At 35.2% G+C, this 14,990-nt stretch overlaps 2 protein-coding genes across 6 annotated transcripts in view; one reads left to right on the plus strand and one right to left on the minus strand.

Annotated features, from left to right (window-relative positions):
- The window catches only part of LOC148947120 (uncharacterized), a 188,646-nt gene extending 185,459 nt beyond the window's left edge, over positions 1-3,187 (plus strand). For 3 of the 5 annotated variants that reach the window (XR_016142422.1, XR_016142421.1, XR_016142423.1), the window contains exon 3: positions 2,626-3,182. The gene's annotated coding sequence lies outside the window, so the exon portion shown is untranslated. Of the gene's footprint in view, positions 1-2,625 lie in introns of all 5 variants that reach the window. The other 2 variants (XR_016142420.1, XM_089096882.1) reach the window with 2 other exon arrangements.
- The window catches only part of LOC148947122 (calcium-independent phospholipase A2-gamma-like), a 35,098-nt gene that overhangs the window by 1,862 nt on the left and 18,246 nt on the right, over positions 1-14,990 (minus strand). Inside the window, exons 6-7 of the mRNA XM_089096881.1 lie at positions 10,370-10,561; positions 5,793-5,997 (exon numbers count right to left, since the gene is read on the minus strand). Coding sequence (XP_088953007.1) covers positions 5,793-5,997; positions 10,370-10,561 — 397 coding nt within the window. The remainder of the gene's footprint in view (positions 1-5,792; positions 5,998-10,369; positions 10,562-14,990) is intronic.

The raw sequence follows: 14,990 nt of genomic DNA on the forward strand, positions 1-14,990 counted from the left end.
AAGTGTCCGAAACTTCAAGCCAATCAAACATTTCGTGGTAACTAACTGTAATTAAGTAGCGATGCTGCTCAATAGTAACCGAAACTCTAAGAAAGAGAGTACTGATAACAATAGATACATCAAAAGAATCGAATTTTGAGGTTTATTCAAAATATAGAGAATTCATCAAGTTTAATGATACCCATCAAAAGGTTACGAGCCTGGCAAAAATTTGCCCAATTTTCTAAAAAGGGGGGAAACACCCCCAAAAAATCAAGTGATATTAATGAGATTCAGCATATCAGAGAATCTTACTGTGGAATTTCAAACTCCTATATACAAAAATGTGGATTTTGCATTTTTTTTTGCCAGAAAAATGATCACGGATCCGTATTTATTTCTTTTTTTTTCTTTTTTTTTGTTTTCCCAGAATGATCTTATCAAACTAGTGATACTAGAGGGTCGGGAGAGGGCTAGATTCATCCGAAATCAAAAGTTCCAGTGCCGTTTTTAAGTGACCAAAAATATTGGAGGGAACTAGCCCTCCTCCCACACCCCTTTTTTCCCAAGTCACCTGCCAAAAATTTCGAGATAGCTATTTTGTTCAGCATAGTAAAAAAATCTAGTAACTATGTCTTTGAGGACGACTTAACCCCCTACCAGTCTCCGGGATGGGCTGCAAGCTTTGGACTTTGCCCATTGTTTACATAAAGTATTGGTTATTGGGAAGTATACAATATTTTCCGGGGAGATTTTTCTGGTGGGGGAAATACGTGGGAGGATCTTTCCATTGAGGAATTCTTGTGGGGGAAGGTAAATTTCTATGGAGGGGAGCCGAATTTCCTGGCATTATTTGAAAAACGATCAGAAATTAAATTTAAAAAAGTTTTTTTCAACTGAAAGTAAGGAGCAACATTAAAACTTAAAACGAACAGAAACTATTACGTATATGAGGAGGTTGCGCCCTCCTCAATACCTCGCTCTTTACGCAAAAGTTTTCTTTTATAACTTTTAAAAAGGCTTATTATTCTAATAGCTATTCTAAAATAATTTAAACAAAAATTCAAACTTTAGTGTAAAGAGCGAGTTATTGCGGAGGGGACAACCCCCTCATATAAATAATAACTTCTGTTGGTTTTGAGTTTTAATTTTACTCCTTACTTTCAGTTGATAAAACTTGTTTTTTTATTTATTTAATTAGTAATCTAAAACAATCACGTAATGCTTCAAGACGGGTACATGATGGAGAAATGTCAAGACGAGCCATTTCTCCAGAGATCTTTTTTCTCTCTTTTTTCATGCCTGAAAGCCAGAAAGTATTTCTCAATATAGAGAATACATACACTCAATAATTTTATTGAGCTGTCTTGTCTCACGATCGGAAATTAAGTTGCAACTTTCAGGACTTTTTAGGAGGAGGGGGTTAAGGGGATTTAAATATATGTGTTTGAGAAAAGGGGGTAAATTGTTTTCTCTGATCCTCACAAAAGCGTATATGCTAGGTTTTTCTTTCTCTTGTCAGGACTGTCGTCTGACAGACTTAGGCTAATCCGTTAATAGTGCTCCAAGCGGAAATAGTGAACCAGAACCCTTTGACTACTTTATTAAATCATGTCATAAATTTGTTCATCAGACAAATTTTATCGAAAAGGCTGCTGAAATGGCCGATCAAAAATATCAAGTGGCAAATGTAATACTCTGATTTTATTTGATCTAGTTGGTCTCTAGGAAGGACTTAATTGCGGCAGCACACATGGGGGATTATTGATGACTTTTCTTAATGCCCTGTGTGCCTCAGGTGTCACAGGCGGTCTTAAAAGTTTAAGCTAAGGTGGGATCTGGTAGCTTCGGAAGGTATTTTTATAGCTTACTTGACTTAAAGCTCTTGCTCGACACCGTCACCAGGGTAGAGGGAGCCAGACATCAGCACCATTAGTCGTCTCTAAAGTGGCATGCCCTGGGCAAGAGTTCGGAAAAGCGAAGCCTGATTTTGGCTGCAGCCAGTCTATGATTGCTGTTCCCAAGTTTTGCACCTCGGTAGGTGCGTCAATTTTGCACAGACGACAGCCGTCGCTGGCGTAAGATGAAGTAGTCGAACATCTTTTTGTCAATCCATATTGCTATAGCAGGTATACTTAGCTATGTAGGATTTCTGAAACCACGTGTCTCTGATGGTAAGATTGTGGGTCAGACAGCAGTTCAGCCTTCTCTCTCCATTGTCATTCAGGCCATTCACTGTAACGGGTCCAACAGCGAAATCCCACTGGTCTGACTCATGTGAAATAGTAGCATTTATATTTCCTACTAGGACAAGGTAGACGACGAACTGACGAGAGCTCAGTACTTAATAGGGTAAAAAATCTCCTTCCTCGGCTAAATTTGCGGGGGTGTAACAGATGATGAGATTTATTTTTTCATGCTTCCATCCAATAGGGTTCGATGAGCCTGGTTGTGAGCCGATGAGACAGTAAGAGGGATAGAAAAGCCTTGCGGGCGGCGCTATTCAGTGCTTGGCCACCACCTAATCTTCTCTGACTGCCACCAAACAGAGCAATGTGCGCCTTTCGCCAATGATCTCTTTATCATTACCAGGGAGATGTGTTTCAGTCACTCCAGCTATAATCACTTCTATATTTTTTTTTTTAGTTCTTTGACTAGAAGAAGCTTAGAACCAGGTTGGTTCAGCGTCAGGAAGTTCCAGGTGGCAACATTAATGCCTTCTTAGTCAACGATGTTTAGAGGAAATCGTCCTTTGGCGGTCCAGGGTCAAAGAGGGATTTTAGATAATGTGTTCGATGCTGAATTTCTGGTTCCATTCGCAGCAACAGGAGTTTCAGAAGGAGGGCTGCCAGCCCAACCATCCCTGGATGCATTTGGGTCTCCGGTGGATAGTTGTGTCTCCAGAGGCACGTAGAGGTCGTTTTGTATTCACCAATTTGCATGGAAACTAACCCCGGAGGAGCACCATCACCTCCAATAGTGCTCCTCCTCTTCATGCAAATGAGGAGGTATCTCATTTGTATTTTATATCAAGTGAAGAGTTTAATAACTGTAAATTTAGCTGATGAATTATTACTTGTTTCGCTGCATTCACTTTTAGTCTTCTTTTTTAGGCATTTGAATCGAATTAGCGCTTTCCTTTAAAACGTTTCTAGATTCCGTGTTTAATTTCCTTTTTTTTGACGAAGATATCGGACAATGAACTTTGATTTTAAATAGTCAATCCTTTCTACTGTTATTTGTCATATCCCGTCGCTCATTATTTTAAAACCACGGGGTTTTCTTATCCGAAATACAGTAAACAGCTTAAGAAATTATGAAGGGATATAATATTAAGAGAAAAATAACTTTCATCCCTGCCCTCCAAAAATGATTAACAATATACTACAATTTCTGACAAAATCATAAGGCTAACTATAAAACCCGAATAAAAATTACTCTTAAACTTTAGATTAATCATCTAATTTATCGAACTTAAGATCAAAGACCCAATTTTTGACTAAATTCACAAAAGTTCAAACTGAATCAAAGAAAAATTGATTTCTAGTTTAAATTTGAATTATAACAAATTGAAAACTGAAATAGATTTAACCTAGGTTAGGATTTTGTTTTGCTGGGTAATCTTACACTGTCTTGGTTTGGTTTTGCTTGGAATGGGAAATCGAACAACCACACACTAAAATAAGGCAAATCAAAGAAAATAATTTAGATAAGTAGCTTTGTTAACTGATTACTGTCTGACATTTTCGAAGACAATAATTATTTTTTTGTGCAAGACAAGCATTCTTTCTCTGTAATCAACTGAGACTTTGCCACAAAAATATTTTTAATTTCAGCGCGAAGATTTCACAATATTTCCAATTTCGTTTGGCAATTTTTGCAAAGAACAGCATATTACTCGACTCATCACTGAAAAAATCGCCTAGGAAAAAAACATGTACCTGACCTCCCAAATAAGTTATTTTATGACCACTACAGCTGTTCGAGTATTCCTTGCGTTTCGTCAATTCATATTTCTCAGATCGACTTTTCTCTGAAATTGCACCAAAAAGTTTTTCATGGGAAAAGGAAAGAAAAAGAAATAGCGAATTGCTGAAACACAAGGCTTTGCATCTTATACATATTTTTTTCGAAGGAACAGTCATTCCTCTTGATTACACCATTGGAAAAAACAAAGAAATAAGAATCGTCTCTGTTACAAAACAGTTTGAAAACACAAAATCACTTACAAAATGATAATTATAGTCCTAAAAATAATAAGATCAAGGAAAGGTTAAAATAAACTTGAGAATGTCTAGAAATTAGCTTTACACAAGTGATAAGTAGGGACATTTGGTAGATTTTGAACTTTCGAATAGCTTTTCTGTTTGAAAACACCCATAACCTGAAAAGTGCTCAAATAGACAAAATTTGAATACCAATTGAACCTGCATACTTTTCTGCTTCAAATTATATGCGTTTCCGTATTTGTTTTCCCATATACCAAAGACCAGCATTGCCACTTTCCGAAAAACATACCATTTGGGCCCCCTGAATTGTGTCCATTAGACTTCTTAATGTGTCAATTCTAGCAATCTTTAGAGTGTTAATTTATAATTTCCTTACTAACATTCAGGAAACAAATATTGGGCCATATTATCCCAATTTAAGCGATGCATAATCTGTTATCGTTTTCTTGGATATTCATACAGGCTCTCCAAAGTGAAAATATGAGCACGGATTGGCTCCAATCTTTGTAAAATGACTGAAAAAGAAATAGCCAATTGCTGAAACAGACTTTACATCTTTCACAAATTTCTTTAGAGGGAGCTCCAGTTATTTCTTTCAAAGGAAAAAAAATTGGGTAGGATCTAAGAACTGTCTCTTTTAGTATTTATTTATTTTTTAGACCCTTTCTTCTATATTTCCTAACCGTCATTAAAACTGTATCATTTTTAGAATCAAATGTTAGACTTAAATGTTTTGTTAAAGATAGATTATTTTCTAAGATTCAACACACACAGTTTTCTTCGGTCATATTACCTAATATTGAAAGCTCTGTACGGAGCATTCGAAAAAAGTTGTGGAAAAAGAAGGACTAATGGAAATGAATTTGCAAGGCAACGCTCAACTGGAATAGAATTATGCTTGACTATCATAATAATCAGTGGGTTCGAGCATGCCTTATGCCTTATTCGACTTAACTACCCCGGGTATAATCTGTAAAAAATAATAACAAAATCTTATTCAGCAACTTGTCAACTGGAACGCTATGGCTACGAGGCGAATTACAGCATTAATCACGTGTACTCAACTTCAAACATATCTTATTCAGAGTACCGTAATGTGTGCCACATTTCACAATTACTGTCCTTTCAGCATATAATTTCACATATCTTAAGTCTATTTTTGAGAGAAAAAAAAATGAATTTTGTGCAAACATATGACGTCGCTTGTCCTGCAGTGTCAGGGTTAGCAGATGTAACTTATCCAATAATTAAGCTTGACCGTTTCAAGTGGTGATCCTTCTAACATCTGACGTCGTTTTATCCCGTGAAACGCTAAGGATAAGTGCTCGAGCTTATTGGATAATTGAAATAATCGAACGTACTATTTTTGTCTTTTTACTTCCACAAGATTAGTAATTTTGCCATTTAATTTATCATTGAGCAAGCCCTTCCTAAAGGATTTGATCCGTAATAAAAAAAAATACATTGAAACTTTAGAATCCCCCCCCCAAAAAAAAAAATCCGGAATATGAGGAAAATTACGGAAGAATAAAAAAAAATTCTGGCGATATAGCAAACCTAAGCCGTAAAAATAATGCAATTTACTTTCTGTATCTGTTGCGCTGTCAATAACTTTGACAAGCTTTTGTTTCAAAGATGTTCCCGTTGGCATAGCCACCTCCATTGTAGACAAAGGCTGATTTCTTCCTGTGCCTATAGATACGACGCAGTGAATTTTTGACCGAGGCCATAGATTTTTAGCTTCATGGATGGCAATTGATGTCGGATTATTCGTTAGTAAGCCTCCGTCCTAAAATAAGACATAACGAATAGCTTAATCTACAAATTCGTATTCTAAGCTCGAATTTCCAGATGAAGGTAACAATGTTATAATGCAAAATCGGAAACTCCTCTGAAACTTTGCAAAACAAAGTAGAATATATCGTTTTCGTAAAGTGCGGTTTTCCGACGTCGCTATAAGAATTCCAGCCAATATGAATGGTTGAAAACGAAATTACCAGAATTCTTCCAAAAATATCATTAAAAGAAATCTAACAAGAAAATCAAATGCTCAAATCAATACCTATCTAGAACAATTGTAACAATAATAAACTTCTGCCGGCTCAAAAACAAAAACCTTTTCTTGATTTCAAACATAATTTTGCAGGCTAGAGAAATATATACATTTTTCAAATCATTTATAAAATAGAAACAAACTGAATATTCGATACCTGAAGATACTAGTTCTATCCGATGACACGAAATCCGGCTGCTAAAGAGAAACATACAAAATATGAAAATGAAATAGCACGAAGAAACAACAAACAAATCAACTTGATTTTATCTCCTTTTTAAGTGGTTTTATTGGATTTTCTGAGTAAATTCGAAAGGAAGACGGCTTGGCCGTCTTCAACATTAAACATTAACGATCGACATTAAAGACGGCTTGGCCGTCTTCAAGGTATTTATCAAGACATCTACTTTGTTTCATTTTCCTCTTTCACTGGTTGAAAATTGCTCTCGTTGTTGTTGATTCTTTTTGTTTCTTAATTATCCTTCGTCTTCGTTTTTGAACGTCATGTATAGCCAGTATGATCTTACAATTTATTTATGTCAAAGCCGATTACAAAACCTATCAGAACCTGACCCAAGGTCTATGTTTTTATTTCTATATTTTTATACGCGATTGGACTTTCTACCATTTAAATTTTTTTATATTTTCATAATTTTATACTTCTTCTCTATGGTTACCTTAAATTTCAGTCATAAAAAAAAATCTCGTAAGCCCTACTACGCAGAATGGTAAGGTATAATAAATCAAGGAATAATATTCAAGAACTTTCGGCACTAACTGAAAGGTTCAGTTACAAAACTTATTGACCGATCTAAATGCCAGATTACACTGCTTGTTTTTGATTATAATGTATTAACAATGTTATAGCACGAAGACATTTTTCTATTTTATGCTTCATAATTGAGAATGTTCTCATTACATCTTAGTATGGAGTATGTCAAGTTGGTACCAAAGTGCTCGGCGTTCCTATTTCGCAGGTGTCAGTATTTATTCTTTAAACTTTCACAACGTGAATCAAACAAAACTAAATAAATAAAAACTGCTAATACAATAAAAAGAAAAAGAAAAAAGAATTAAACAAAAAATAGATTAACAAAGAAAATTAGAATTTATTTGATCCGGTCGATGTGCCAAAATGACTCAACTAATGAGTTGGACATTATTCTTTCCCTGTAAACCCCAACAAAGACTATACGCCCCAAGACTTTGTCCTAGCATCACCACTTCTTCTTCTAATAAAGTTATACAGGCAAATCCAGATTACCCTGGATTCATATGGAACCAATGCTTGACCATAAAGGACTAAGAATAATGAAAATCCATAATAGTAGAAGTGTAGAAGGATTTTTTCCTGTAGTTGTAGTCTCCTGTAGCTGTAGTTTGGGTTGAAAAGTGAAGGTCTTTAGCAAAAAGACTACTTCACTTCCAGGAAAATTTCGGGGTGAATTATCACCAATAATTAATTTGGTGATATGGCTGCCAGTGGTGGCAACCCTGCTGTGACTGTGCAATTTCTATTTTCTCTTCTCTTTTGTGGTTGCAGTGGTAGCTGCAACCTTGTAAAAGACGAACATGGCCTATTATATTAAAGAGACAGCTAAATATTAATGTTGATTCATGTAGGATTAAGGGATGATAATAGAGCTAATTTGCTCCCTGGAAAACTATAATTCGTTCAGTGATCCCTTGAGCGTGCATCACTGTCTAAAAATGTTGAATAGCTACGGGTAGTGGCAACCCTGCTAAGACTATGCTGTTACCATCTTCTCTTTTCTATGCATTATATAAGCGACTGCACATTACTTTAGATTCATGTAGAACGAATATTTGAAACAGCATATTAGGGGAATAATAAAAACATATAACGTAGAAGTGTTTTTTCGCCGCTAGCCGAGACTGAACAAATAAAAATTGATAGAAAATATCATAGAAGCGGAAACATTGATTTACCGTCGAAAAATTTTGGGAAGACAATTCATTTGTTAAACCCTTGAGCGTACTTGACTGTAAACAAAAGATGTATGACTACCAAATCTGTTCTTGGCCTTCTCTACTTTAAGAGAAGTCAGCCCTACCCTTCTTAGTTTCTGCTCGTTTTGGGTTTCATTTTTTTATTGATGATGATGTATGGTAATTTTACGCTTGAATAATTATTTGACGATGCAGCTCTTATCAGATCTGGGTCAAAAGATGGGACAGCGTCGAAGCTAAGGAGGATGGAGAAGTTGTCTTTCCGTCTCTCAAGCTTAGTGCAACTTTAATCTCCATCCCCAAGGACGAAAATATTTGCCAAATATTTTTATCAAAGACTGTCTGAAGGCATTTTGGTTCTTAACACAGTAAAATACTACTTGATGATTTATGAATATTTCTCTTAAACTTCTGGTAAACCAAAATGATGAATTTGGGAAGCTTTTGGGCGACAATTTTCTCTCTACGGCCATTACCAGCACCATTTGACCAAATTCACCTATGTAACATGACATTATCAAAGCAGTTAAACTGTGCGTGATTTCAAACTATAAACAGTTTTAGATGATAATATGTTATTCAAGATTACGCACGTGACATAAGAGCCCTTCAGACGAGTCTCATACCAGACTAGAAGGACATCTAAGCAGCGGCTCACTTAAGGCAGGCTACTCCTGACTGACGCCCCATGTGTCCATGGAGGAGCCAAGGCAAGGTAATACGATTAAAAACCCAAGCTAAACAGAAACACTAAGTACACAGTACATAATACCATAATTCATGTTTAAGCCACAAGTAAAAAGTTTGAAGACGTCATTTATAATTGATTATTGAGCAAAAACTTTGATACATCGAATTTTAATTCTTTAGGTAGAGTTTGCCAATATGTCAACTAGATATAGTTTCCTAGGAAATGCAGACAAAAATTCCTAGACTATAAGTTTACTCCAAATGATTCAACGCTTCAGCATTAAAACTTTGACCAAACGTTATTCAAACTTTGCTGCTTTGGTCACTGTAAAAATATACTGAAGCGAAATGTTTTTTTTTTATTATAGCCTAAATATATTAAGTCTTACTTTTAATGGCATACCTGAGCGTTTTCACAAATTTAGGCCTACGTTTATCTCAATAAAAAAAAAGAGAACCCAAAATAACAATTTATAAATATGTTTAATTTCTATTTATGTAGTTTTATTGAAAGTATCGTTCATCAACCAGAAGGATCGTGACCCCCCACGGATGAAAGTTCACAGCTCCTTAGACGAACGGCCACTGTTAGTGAGACAAAAAAAACACACACACACATGTCAGCAAGGACCTTTTATTCATAAGTTAGTAGATTTCATTCAACTCATCAGCAATTTTAATGTTTTGTAAAGTGGGTACAAATAAATAATTATCATTAATATTAAAAAAAATTATTAGGCTGGAATTATTTGATTTTAAAGGGGTCGTGAAGTGACTGATTTTATATTCTTATATCTTTTTTTGGGGCCTCGACACTAAAAAGGCTGGGAATGCTGACCCAAAGCATCAGTCATGGTCATCTTTTATGTTGTATTGTACTTTTATCTTTTCTCCAAATTTTAACTTTCAAGATTCATAAAATCCTGGGGTAGCGCAGTGGATTGATGCTCTGCTTCGCAATTCAAGGACCGGGGCTCAATTTCCGCTGCCGCCTCACATTGGGCAGCAGGCCTCCTACCTGTCCCTTCAAAAAGACCTAGCAACTGAAACTTCGATTCGACACCCTATGCACTATCAATGGCTTTGGAGAATCTTTATCCTTCCATAAAACAAAAATGTTTATAAAAAAAAAAAAAAAAAAATCAAGCAAAGAGTCTAGAGTGTGATAGCACATTTATATTCAACATACTTTTATAAAAACCAGCTCATAGATTCAAGATCATAAAGCCAAAATAGTCAATATTTTGGCAACATTCATTTATGGAGAGAAGCAAAAATATTTTCTTCCTTAAAACCTCATTTATTCATTTGTAAAAATATTTTTTCCAATTTCTGTTGTATCTTCAATTCAGCTGTACAAATTCATCTTTTGTATTAATACTGTAATACAATCATAATATATCACAATATGGGACACATTATACCTCTAAAACTAGTTTCTACAAACCTGATGCACATTGTCTTCAAGAGAAAATTCACTGAAATAACCGGGTGCTGCTGACGAAGCCCTTGTGGCTTCCCAAGATCGATGTCGGCTCGATCCGTGGTAGCGAGACTGATTTCGCGGAGGTAGATTATAATTTCGGAAAATATATGGAAAAGCTTTATCTTGGTTTACAACCGAAGAGACAACACCAACCTGAAATTAAAATTCCACTATAAACATAAACCCTATTTTAGAGGGAATATCTTATTGGACGACTAAGTACTTGAGTTTGAAACATAGGGGCATCCTATACAGCTAGCAATCCTTACATTTTTGTTCCCCATTCGTAATCTTAAATATTTTAAGACCAGGACTGCCACTCCTTGGAATCATCCCCATAACATGAGATTCCCTCTCTTAACTTGGGATCTTGAGTGTAACATATTAAACATTACCCTTAACAAGTATATAAAGTATATATTATTATTTGATATCCAGTGAGTGTTTCTTCAAACCTTAGGCTTTTTAGCTTGTGAATCATGGGATCTTGTTAAATTCTCAGTGGCAATCCTGCTTAGGACCACAGTCTTGATTTTTTAGAAAACATCACCAAAGTTTATGTATAAAACAAAATCCAACATGGTCATGAAAAAAAACTTACAATTGGAGTTTTAACCTACCAGGAAAGTTTCAATGCAAGCTGGGAAGAGCGGGAGGGGGCGGAATGCTCAACATTATTAATAAATATACTTTCTACTTCTTTAGTTTAATTACCTTGATTTTCCTTTCCATTAGAAATGTGCAATGAAACCTCCCGTTCAAATGAATAAAAAGTATATTTTCAAACTTTTTGAGATTTAACTTCATATTATCTGATTAAATCTGAATCCCGCACACCCGCTAGTAAACTGTCTAAAAATAAAGCCTAGCAATGGAAAATCACTACAATCATTTTGACATACAAACTAAAATTTTGTTAGTTCATATTATTATAAATAGCTCAGCACTAAACAACAAGCTCAAAAACATAAACAAAGACGAAAAAACAAATACTTCTTCTTTTTCTTCTAAGTCACAGCAGATGGGCTATTCAGTTGGTACTATTTAGCCCTCGTCTTTTTGCTTCACTCTGTAGGCTACAGAGCTACTATCCTGGTTGTCTCTTATTTATTAGATATTGTCAGATATCTTTTAGTAGATCTTTTGACTCAAGGAGTTCGAATATAATATGATAGATATTGATTTATGTGCTCTGTGTGCAGGTATAGTTGGCTAAGCTCTTGGCTGATAGTGAGATTTTGGGGTGTTTGAAGTATTTTAACAGTTTACAAAGCAAGGTATGTTGTGCAGACGTCAGCATATTACATTCAATTAGGCAATGTTCAATTGTTTCATTATTCATATTACAATGCCTGCAAAGAGGGGACAGGGGAATTGAACCACTTGAATTAGAAAGCTTATATGAGAATGCAAGGAAATTTAGTCCATTTGTTCCAGAACGAATTCTATGATAGATTTTAGAAAGATGCTTATTGGGAAAGGGGGAAAGGATAGGATTAATCTTATTAAAATTAATATCTGATAGCCTCCATCGGAAAATATCTCTAATTGGGATTGGTCTCCCACTTGGCTGGTCAATATTTAAAGCATTTTTAGCTATTTCATCAACCTGATGATTACCACTTATGCCAGAGTGGCTAGGAATATACTGAAAATAAGTTTTTATGCCACTTGAAGCAAGATTATCAATAATACTGAGACAATGATAAGTGTCAATGTCCAACTTATATTGTGGAGCTGAGGCCAGCCACTCAAGGCTTGATAAAGAGTCGGAATAGATGATAATATTATTCGAATTTGCAATCAAAGGTTGGTTTTGCTTAAGGTGTTCTAATGCCATGATTATGGCATTTAACTCAGCAGACATTATAGATAAATAAATTATTAAATAATCTCTCACCCATTGAAATTTTCAGGTGAGGAAGGAAAACACCAATTGCAACCTTTTCATTCATTTTTGACCCATCAACAAATATTTGGAAGTGATTTTTATAGGTAATTGTATTAAGTTCTGCAAATTTTTTCTGGACAAAAGCAATAGGGGTTAAATCTTTATTCCATTTTGAAAATTCAGTATTTATTATGGGAAATGACCAATTCCATGGAGGGGATTGGGGGAAAGTAGGTGCAATAGAATTTGCAGGTACAGGGAACTTCTTTTGAATATTGGCATACTCATCTGCAATACCTCTATACATGGCTGGATTTCTTAACCAATTATGTAATGTGTGTGAGCTATTTGATTCAATTTTTGTAAGATGTTTTGTCAAGAGAAAGCTACGTCTCTCCCTTATTGTTGTTAATCCACTCTCCATAAGCAGAAACTTGGTGCTTGTGGGTTTCCTAAGACCAAATATGAGACGTGTTATATCATTTTGTGTTGTTTCAATTTCTTGCATCTGGGTCTTTACACATGCACCATAGACGATGAGCCCATAGTCAAAATGGGGTCTTATATGTGATTTATAAAACTGGATTTAGGTTTTCTCCTTACAACCCCAGGGTGTGGAAAGAAGTCTTTTTAGTATAATTGTTTTTCTATAGCCTTTTCTTATTGTGTTTGAAATGTGGAGGTGGAAATTAAGTTTTTGGTCAAGCATGAGACCCAGGTAATTAATATGATTATCTTCTGGAATAGTTGATTTATTTAGAGTTAGTGTTGCATTAAAATGGTTTCACTTCTAGTGAAATTGGATTATTTTTGACTTGATAGGTGCAATGGGTAAATCTGAATGTTGAGAGAATTTTTCGAACCGGAAAAGTGACTTTTGTAGATTTGACTGTGCTATCTGAAAGGTGTTGCCAGATGACCATATCACCAGATCATCAGCATATTGTAGATTCGTGTGGGGTAGGTTCATGTCCCAGAGATATAGGGCAAATAGGAGGCAACTGAGGACTGCTCCCTGAGGTAGGCCTTTCGTTATTGTCTTTTGGGGTGAAGAGGCTGAACCAACACAAACGATGAAACTTCGTACTTCAATGAACAATTTAATAAAGGATACTAGCTTAGGGGGCACACCAAGGTTTGCAACTTTATTTAAAAGGATTTGGTGGTTCACATTATCATATGCCCCTTCAAAATCTAGGAAAGCTGCCACTAGGACATTATTTTTTTAGAAAGATTCATTTATTGCATTTGTTAGCAAAATGAAAGCATCTGTTGAGGAGTGGTGTTTCCTGAATCCAGTTTGAGTGTGTGGGATCATATTATTTTTTTCAACAAACCAGAGGAGTCTTTGATATATCATTTTCTCCATTATTTTCCCCATCACAGCTGTAATCATTATGGGCCTATAAGACTCAAGGTTATCTTTTGGTTTATTTTTCTTTAGGATTGGTATGAGGGAAGAACATTTCCATATATTGGGGAACCTAGAAGATGTCCAAGCATGAATATAACAATTTAGCAGTTCTTGTTTGTAAGAAGCTGTGAGATTTTTTATCCATGTAGGGTGTATATTGTCATAACTGCTGCTAGTCTTGGTCCTAATATGATGTATTGCATTATTCAATTCCTGGATAGAAAATAGATTTGTTATGTACTCGGATCCTGGGCGTGGTTGGTAACTTGGGTTCATAGGAATTGTGGACAGTTTGCTTTGATTATTTGATGTTAGCTTATTAACAAAAATAGTTGCAAATAGGTTAGCTTCACCATTATCATTGTCATAATGAGTATTATTATGTATAAGCTCATACAGGAGTGGGTTGGGGGAAGTCTTTTTCCCACAGATATGGCTTATGAATTTATGTATAATTGGCTCATGTGTTTCTCTGGAGAGATTATTTGCAAAATTATTCCAGTATTTATATTTAGCATCTATTATAGTCCTTTTATATTAGATTCTGGTAGTAATTTTTTTTAAGCGTGTAATAGGTGATGGTTTTTTAATGAATTCTGTCCAAGCTGCCTTTTTTATCCTCCATTTATTTAGGTACTCATTTGTCCACCATGCCTTATGAATTTGTTTAGGGAATGTTTTCTTAGGTGTTGTCTTGGGGATAGCCTCATTAGCTGTATTTACTAGTGAAGATGTCAAGGCTTCAGCATGTGTGTCAACTGTTGTGTTAGAAATGCATGAACTTTGGGTGAAACTTGTAATTTCATCAATTAGCTTATTTTGGAACATAGACCAATTTGCTTTAGTGTTCATATATTTGGAGGTATGAGATAAAGTTTCAGCAGGTTCATTTAGGGAGCAAACTATAGCAAAGTGGTCAGTACATAGACTATCAATTTTATTTATGTAAATTTTTTTCAAAAAATTTGATGACATAATTTGTAGGTCAATTGTCGAGAATCTGCCACTTTTGGGGTTGAAATATGTGTTCAGGTTTGGAGGGGTAGCAACAGCTAATTCATTATTATTTGAAGTCATATTCTCAATGAATTTACCAGCTTTATTTGCTGGTTTATTCCCCCACAAAAGGCTGTGGGCATTGAAATCACCACAAATAATGATATTTTTTAACATATTAGAATTATTTATATAATTAAAGAAATCCTTGGCATTTGTAGTTTGGCCATTAGGGTTATAAAAGCTTATTATGTAGATTTTTAAATTATTCAGCCAAACAC

This window comes from Artemia sp. Qi Xiang Cuo, chromosome 11 (genome assembly GCF_049724085.1).
Source record: "Artemia sp. Qi Xiang Cuo chromosome 11, ASM4972408v1, whole genome shotgun sequence".
Lineage (NCBI taxonomy): Eukaryota > Metazoa > Arthropoda > Branchiopoda > Anostraca > Artemiidae > Artemia > Artemia sp. Qi Xiang Cuo.